Source organism: Eschrichtius robustus, chromosome 16 (genome assembly GCF_028021215.1).
Source record: "Eschrichtius robustus isolate mEscRob2 chromosome 16, mEscRob2.pri, whole genome shotgun sequence".
Taxonomy (NCBI): domain Eukaryota; kingdom Metazoa; phylum Chordata; class Mammalia; order Artiodactyla; family Eschrichtiidae; genus Eschrichtius; species Eschrichtius robustus.
Genome location: NC_090839.1, coordinates 27558793 through 27567090, shown reverse-complemented (window position 1 = coordinate 27567090; position 8298 = coordinate 27558793). Strand labels below are relative to the sequence as shown.

The 8298-nt window shown below is 54.1% G+C and overlaps 1 protein-coding gene across 1 annotated transcript; it reads left to right on the top strand.

Moving 5' to 3' along the window:
- The first annotated feature begins 323 nt into the window (after positions 1-323).
- Positions 324-7895, top strand: COX4I2 (cytochrome c oxidase subunit 4I2). Its single transcript, XM_068524285.1, has 6 exons — positions 324-524; positions 2023-2058; positions 3146-3227; positions 4622-4786; positions 5595-5726; positions 7660-7895. The coding sequence occupies exons 1-6, from the start codon at positions 324-326 to the stop codon at positions 7794-7796; spliced, it is 753 nt and encodes a 250-aa protein (XP_068380386.1). The 3' UTR covers positions 7797-7895.
- The last annotated feature ends 403 nt before the right edge of the window (positions 7896-8298 follow it).

Sequence of the window (8298 nt, the reverse complement as noted above, 5' to 3'; positions counted from 1 at the left end):
GAGAAACCTGTTTTATGGGAGAGTCTGACTATTTCCAGGTTCCAGACCTCAAGACGCTGCTGGGCATCGCCCTCTAGGCAGTGGTGCTGCCCTATATCAACCTTGAGCCGCCGGGGAGCCTGCCATCACCCCATCACCCTCAGCCCTGGGGCCGGCTTCCCAAACAGATGTTCCTTGTCACAGCACTGCTGCACATCTGGAGCCTGGAGTTCCCACAGAGATGGGGGTGGGAGAGGGTAGAGAAGAACAGAGGGTCAAGTTCTCCAGGGTCAAGTTCTCCCTTGGGAGGCCCTTGTAATGGATGGGGAAACTGAGGCCCAGAAATGGAGCCACTTAGTCATGAGTGTGGCAGCAGTAGAGCCTACACATTTGCCACTCACCCCAGTGCAGCCAGCATCCACCTGCCCCTGGAAAGTTCTGACAAGACTCAAGGTGTGTCCTCCCCAGGTTGCCTGAAGGAGGACCTTACCTCATCTTCTGTCCTTAGGGCTAATCTTCAGGACACCCTGGACAGCATCCAAGAGGTAAGGTGGTCCTCTTTGGGTTCTCTCAAATCTGGAATTCTCTTGATCATGGGGAAGGGGGAGGAGCAGCCCCCAGGGGTAAGCAAGGCCAGTGCTGGGAGCTGGGGTGTCTTGGACATCCAGGAGACTCCCACACTGCCTTCTCACCTCCCAGAATGGAGGTGACATGCATCCTGCCCACTCTACGGTCTCTCTAGCACCTCCCCCTGAGTCCCTGCTCTTCAAGACTCATCTGCTTCCAGGGCACTAAGCCCCTTCCTCCAGGCACTGGCTAGCGTGGGTCTCTATGGCTTCACTGGGCTATAGGAACCCTGATGGGTGGGTGGGTGCTCGGCACACCTCAGGGGACCAGAGCTTCGAGACCTAGAAAGTTCTGGCCCCAGGCCACGAAAGAATTCACAGCCTTCACCCATCAGTCCAGAATCAGTATTCTAACAATTCCAAGCCATATTTACTGAACGCATGTTCTGCTCCATTTAACCACATCACTCCCCTACTTACCTTTTTTGGCTTCCCAGCTTTAAAATAAAATCCAAGATCCACACCGTGGCTTATGAGGCCCTGCTTGGTACTCCAGCCTCTCTCCAGCTTTCTCCTTTGCCCATTACACTCTGGCCAAGATGGCCTCTCTCTGTTCTGTGAATACACCTGTGTTTTTCTGCCTCTGGGCCTTTGCACAGGCCTCTCTCTGCTTGGAACTGGATTGTAAGCCCTAAAATGGCAGGGACCGTGTTTGGTTTTGTTTGTCTCTAAATCCCCAAGCATTTAACCTGTTAAACAATAGACAATAATGCCAGCTGTAATAGGTCTTAATAAATAGTTCTTGAATAAATGTGCCTGATGCTTTTCTATTGACATATTTAATCTTTACAACAATCATGTAAGGTAAGAGATATCATTAGCTCTCTTTTTCAGAAAACAGAAACTCAGGGAGGTTTGGCCATTTGTTGAAGGTCACACAGCTAAGATTTGAACCCAGGGGGAGGCTTTTTTCACCTGTCATTGAGTATGAGGGCATTCATGCCAGGTGGTACACCACAGGCCAGCTCCCAGATTCTAGATGCTTGTAGCTTCCTGGCGCAGGAAGGCATGGGGTCTGGGCTGGAAAGTTGCCAAGACTTGGGTCCTCAAAAGAGAGCATTCCAGGTGGAAGAAACAGCGGTGAGCAAAGGTGTGAAGGCAGTAAGATCCAGCTCCTGGGACAACCGGACTCACAGGGCTGGGCCAGCCCAGGACACACAGCCAGCTGGTCCCAGGGCTGCGTCAGCTGGGGGTCTCCAGAGGCAGGACACCGGTGGGCAGGCAAATTGAGGCGGGGAGTCATTGTGCAGCCCCTCTCCCCAGTCTGTGGCTGGGAGCCCCCAGGGACGCGGGCTGGGCTCTCCCAGGCAGGACGTTCCCACGCGGGGGCGGTCCTGGGAAAGGCTGTGGGGCGGGCCCGGAGGCGGGCGCCAGCGCTCCGGTCCCTCTGCAGCCTGTTCTGTTACTTGCTCCGCAGACCCGGGTCGCGCTCTGGCTTCCGCTGAGCCGCACGGTGAGTGAGTAGGTGGGGAGAGCCCCGGCTGCCCAAACCCGGGCCGGTGGGGGACGCGGCTGGGACTCCGGCTTTTACCACCCGGTCAGGGCCCGTGGGGACGCTGCTATAGAGGAGGATGGGGGTGGGGGTGGGGTGCGGCTACTGGCAGCTCAGAGTTGAGGGGAACTTTCCTCCGTCCGCATATGGGGAGCCATCTCTGTCCTCAAATGTAGATTACTCCTTCCCTCCCCATAGGTGGGGCTCTCAACCACTCATCACTGATGGGGAGCCCTTCCTTTCCAGATGTGCGGCCCCTTCCCACTTTCCATATATGGTACACCCCTCCCTCTCTCTAATGATTGGGTGCCTCTCTTTCCCTAGATGTGGGGCCTCTTTCAATTTCCAGAAGTGGGATACCCCCTTCTTCTCCACAGATGTGTGCCTCTCTTCCTCCCTCTGACCCAGTTTGGTCCTTGTCCTCCTCTAAGTCCCCTCCTCGCCCCCATGGGATGCCAGACCCTGAGATTTCCCTGGGGATGGGGGGTTGGGCTCGCCTGTCCCCCTCTCCTACCAGGTCCAGCAGAGCAGGCTTCCCAGGCACGTAGGCAGCCAATTATGGGGGAAGGGGTGGGGGCCAAACCATCTGCAGGAGACCTTGGCAGATGGCCCTGTAGCGAGGAGAGTTATCCCAGGACCTGCTCCCTCCCTACCTGGACTCCCACCCTGTTTCCTCTAGAGGGCAAACAGCTGAGAGAGGTTTCCCAACCTAGCCACCATGAGCCGGGGCTGGAACCAGAACCCGGGCTCCCAGACCCAAACTGTTCAGGTCCTGCCTTAAGAGTCAGGCCTCCTCCCACTTCTCGGATGGTAAACTGAGGTCCCAGGAGGGGGCTCCAAATTTCTAGGATGCCCATCAACCCCCATAGGTATATCATACAAAATTAGAAGGGGCAGGGGCAGGAGGTGACCTTGAAATCCTGGGGACCAGTCCCCCAGCCATAACACCTGTGAAAAAGCTGTTCTTCTGTCTGGATCCTGAGGGGAAGGGCAGAAGGCAGAGGGCAGGACTCATCCACACACACACCCCCCCCCCCCCCCCCCGCAGATGTCCTTTAGAGCTGCCTGGAGCTTGGTGCTGAGGAAAGGAGGACTTGGAATGCGAGGGATCCACAGCCCAGGAGGCACTGGTAAGACCTGGACACCCACCCCGCCCTGACCCTTGCCTAACTGCAAGGCCAGGGGCAAGGGTCCTGTCTGCAGGCTGCCCCTGGTCCCTTTCATGCTGCCCTGGGCCTGCCCCAAACCATTTCCCATGATCCTACCCCTTGGTCCGGGGCCACATTCTTCCAGGAAATAGAGACAGCCGTCCCCTCCTCCGAAGCTTTCTCAGGGTCTGACCTCCATATCTCAGGCCCCTAAGGCCTTTGTGTCCTGAGGTTGAGGGTGCTGACAGAACTTTGGACCGCCTTTCCAGACGCTTGTGTCCATGCTAGTCAGAAGAAAGAGGCCTAAAGTAGGAGAGACTTCAGCCAGATAGAAGGGCCTTCCTGACCCTCTGGAGAATAAAAACAGATAACATCTATTGAGCCCTTACTATGTACCCTGAGCTGTGATAAACTTTTTGCAGAGATTAACACACTTAGACTTCACAGCAGCCACATGAAGTGGATGCTATGCTGTTACCTCCATTTCTCAGGTGAACAAACAGGCCCAGAGCCAGGACTCTTTGCCCAAAGCAGTTCCCATGCTATTTGGGCAAGGTGGTACCAATGCCCTCCTTGAGGGCATCTCTGGTGACAATAAACAGAAGAAGCTTTACTGAGACCCTTCTAGCACCCAGCCTTGTTCTGGACACTCACATGGAGCCCTTGAGGGCTTAGCCATCAGGGAAAGCGTCCAAGAATGGAAGCCAGAGGTAAAACCAACCTCTGTCTATCAGTGTAATTTATGGAACATCTACTGTGTGCCAGGCATTGTGCTAAGCCTTTTGAGTGCATTATCTTGAAGCTTCCACAACAGTGTGAGGTAGGTTCTTTTACTATCCCCACTTTCCAGATGAGGATATTGAACACAGTGAGGTAAAGGGGCTTGTCAGAGCTGGGCTGGGGTGGAACTGGGGTTCCGCGGCTCCAAAGCTGTGCCCTTGACCACTCATTAAAAGCATAGGGATAGTGCTTTACAGTTTGCGGGGCAGTTTCCCATCTGCCATCTCAGGTTCATCACATTGAACCTTTCCCTACCCACTGCCCTTGCCTGATGTGCCCTCCTCACCCCAGATCTTCCCAGAGGACACAGGATTTGAAGCCAGAGGGGCTGAACTGCAGCCCTGACCCGGCTCCCTTTTGCTCTGTGAATTTCGGCAAGTCCCTTAGCTACTCAGTTTCTTCCTCTATAAGATGAAGAGAACAATATCACTGTCTCAGAGTGATGCCGAGCCAATGAGTCAACTCACCCGAAGGCCTTAGCATGGCTCCTGGCACACAGTAAGTGCTCAGTAAGTGCCACCCTCTTTGTTAATATTACGGTTAGTGCCAGGACGTCCCAGGGGCAGCCTGAACTCAATTCTCCCTTGTGCCCGCAGCCCACAGCAAGGAGAAGATGCCCCCCTACACCAACTACCATGCCCAGCGCTCCTACCCCATGCCCGATGAGCCCTTCTGCACGGAGCTCAGCGCAGAGCAGCAGGCCCTGAAGGAGAAGGAGAAGGGCAGCTGGACGCAGCTGAGCCACGCTGAGAAGGTGGCCCGTAGGTCTCAGGGTGGGGTTGGGGGCGACTTTGCAAAGAAGGGCCTGGCCTGTCACGGAGCAGTGGGCAGGGAGAGCCCCCAGCCAAGACAGCCAGAGCTACCCAAAGACTTGAATGCACACCTGAGGGGTGAAATTCATTCCTTTGTTCGTTCATTTTTTTATTCGTTGAACTGTTTCTGCACAGCCTGGTGCTAGGCGATGCTGGGGACACAGAAGTGAATCCCCCTGAGGGTTCCTGCCCTCAGGGTGCTCCCAGTCCAGTGGGGGAACCAACACAAACCCAGATAGCTGTAATACAGGATATGCGGCTGGGTGAGGTGTGTTCAGGGGGCTGTGAGAACCCAAAGGAGAGAGAAAGGTGGAATCCTGGTGGGCCTTCCAGAGGAGGGTTGTTCCAGTTGGTGTTGGATGGTGAGGAGGAGGGGCTGCCAGGTAGTAGGAACAGCATGGGGAAGGATATGGGAGCTGGAGAGCGTGGAGGGTCCTGGGCATCACTGAGTGGTGTGGGGAGATGGAGCAGAAAGAGGCAGATGAGGTGGGTGGGAGCGCAGGGGCCTGACCCTGGGAAGCAGGAGGGACGTGTGACCCCAAGTGCTGCCCACCAGGAGTGCCCCTGGGAGCCAGCTTTGCCATCAGCTCCTGGCCATGCTTTGCACATCATAGATGCTCAATAAGAATTTGCTGAATGGACAGCATCTGCTGCAGGGAGGGGGAGGCTGGAGGTCCCTGAGGCCAAGAGCTGGCCCAGGGCCCTCGGAATGGATGCACCTGAGGCCCCTCCTCCCCCACCCCTCACCTGCCTCCAGTGTACCGGCTCCAGTTCCATGAGACCTTCACAGAGATGAACCGTCGTTCCAACGAGTGGAAGACAGTGATGGGCTGTGTCTTCTTCTTCTTTGGATTCACAGGTCTGCTGATTTGGTGGCAGCGGGTCTATGGTGAGTGGCAGTGTCTCACCTGGCTGCAGCCCTCGGCCATGCCCTTGTGGCCACAGCCACCAGCCAAGCTTTGATAAGGGAACTATGCTGGCATTCATCTGAAGAGTTTTGAAAAGTCCCCCAAAGAGGTGTATGGGGAAGGGCAGAGCACGGCTGCCTGGGTTGGAATGTAGGGACCCTACCTCTCTGGGCCTCAATTCTCTCATCTGTAAAATGGGAATAATAGTGCCCACATCTCAGGGTTCTTGTGAGGATTTAATGAGAAAACTGTTGGCTAGTGCCTGGCACATAGTTATGAATGATGTTGTTACTGATTGCTGTTATTAACCATGAACATTTCAGTATATTGTTTTGGCTGCTGTAACAAAGAGTCTCCAATGTACAAGAGCTTAAACGAGATAGAACTTTTTTTCCTCTCTCACAAAAAAGGCCAGGGGGAGTATGGGGATTCCACAATATCAGACTCCTTCTGTCTTGTTGCTCTGCCATCCTTAACATGCAGCTTCCTTCTTGACATACAAAATGGCTGCTCCAGCTCCAGCCATAAAGCCTACATTCCAGCCAAGAAGAGGGAAAGGGAGGACACACTCTCTTTAAGGTCCAGAAGTTGCACCACCACTTCTGCTCACATCCTATTGGCTAGAAGTGATCATATGACCATGCATAGCCAGGCACAAGGGAAGCTGGGAAGTATAGTCTTTAGCTGAGTGGTCATGTACCCAACCGACCATTTATTACTACAGAAGAGTGATTCTCAAAGTGGGGTCTCTGGACCAACAGCTTCACTTGGGAACTTGTTAGAAATACAAATTCTCAGCCCCACTCTGGATCTACTGACTCAGACACTCTGAGGCTGGAGCCCAGCAATCTGTGTTTTAATATCCCTCTGGGTGATTCTGATGCGCATTCGGGTTTGAGAAGCACTGCTCTGGAAGTAGAGGGGAGGATGTTGGGGATGAGGTGGCAGTCTCTGCCTCAATTGACTTCACCTCCAGGGGCCTCACTTTGTTTCTTCTTCTGTAAAAATGTGATGGAAATTCCTACCTTGCATGAGGATGAAATGAGAGAACCTTTGGGAAAAATTCTATTCTAGCCCAATGTTTGGTACTAATAGGTGTCCATAAAGATCTTTCCCTTCTTTCACACCCACTGGAATAGAAAGTACCAGGCACAAAGTTCAGGCAGGTTGAGTTGGCCTCAGGGGCAGATGGACCAGGAAGTAGGATGTGAGCGGGGCTGGGAGCTCTGGTCCCCAGGCCTTTCTTGATCCACACATCAAGGCACCTAAAATGCCTCCGTGAGTTCACCCTTTGGGTCCCCATAGTTTTAAAGTGAACACCCCTATCCTACCTCCCACTCCCAACCCCTTCAGGAAGCATAAGAAACTATCTCATCCTGGACCCTTCCCAATAAGTGGGCGCAAACTCAGTAATTATAGTTATAGTAGCTATCATGTATTAGGGGTTTTCATATCTTCCCTCATTCTGCCAATTGCATTATAAATACTAACACATTCAATCCCCACAACCCTAGTGGACAGGACCTGTTTTTGACAGGTAAGGAAACTGGGGCTCAGAGATGAAGTGACTTGTTCAAGGTCACACAGCAAGGGAGTTCTGGAGCTGGGATTTGGACCCAAAAAGACTTCAAACCAGTGCTCCTCTTACCCTTGGGTCACAGAGTAGGTGAGGAAACTGAGGCTCAGAAAGGGGAAGGACCTTGGCCCAGTTCCCACAGCAAGTCTAAGGCAGAGCGGGGATCATAACTCAGAGGTCCCCGGAGTGCAGCTTTAGTGGGGAGTCTGGTGGGGGGTGGCGAGGGGTCCTCGTGCAGGGCACCCTGGCCCTGTGCCTGGAGACCCTGGCTCAGCGGGAGGGGGTGGGCCTGGCAGGGTCCCGCATGCCCCTGTCCCTACCCGGTTCCTTCCCTGCAGTGTTCCCTAAGAAACCCATCACCCTGATGGATGAGTGGAAGGCCCAGCAGCTCCAGCGCATCCTGGACATGAAGGGCAACCCTGTTCAAGGCCTGGCCTCCCGGTGGGACTATGAGAGGAAGGAGTGGAAGAAGTGACGTGGCATCCCAGCTGCTCACGCTGCAGCTCTGCCCTGGCCCGGAGCCTACGGAGGCCCCTCCCCGCCACTTAACCCCAATAAAGCTGGCCTGCTCTCATCTGCCTTTAGTCTCCTCCACAGTCTCTACCTGCCATAAAGCCTACATTATACCTAAAATTGGGCAGGACAGTAGGTGAGAGGCAGTAAGCCACTTTCCAGGGCCCCACTTATCAGGGAGGGCTTTCTGGAGGAGTAGAGGTTGGGGTTGAGCCTTAAATGATAGGTGGGATTAGGAAAGGCAGGAAGGATAGGGAAGGCATTCCAGGTGGAGGGAATGGCTTGAGCAAAGGTAAGGACACTCCTATATTTGGTCAACTAACAAATACTTATTGAGTATCTGCTGTGTGCCAGGTACTAATCTAGGCCCTGGGGATGCAGCAGTGAACAAGACACACAAAGTGTCTGGCCTCATGGAGGAGGTGTTTCTTTATGTGTGTGTGTGTGGGGGGGGTGGGGAGACA

Coding starts and splice junctions, on each gene's coding strand:
- COX4I2 (XM_068524285.1), top strand. CDS start 324: ATGGAGCCACTTAGTCATGAGTGTGGCAGCAGTAGAGCCTACACATTT. Junction 525..2,022: donor CCCTGGACAGCATCCAAGAG/GTAAGGTGGTCC, acceptor CTTGCTCCGCAG/ACCCGGGTCGCGCTCTGGCT. Junction 4,787..5,594: donor CCACGCTGAGAAGGTGGCCC/GTAGGTCTCAGG, acceptor ACCTGCCTCCAG/TGTACCGGCTCCAGTTCCAT.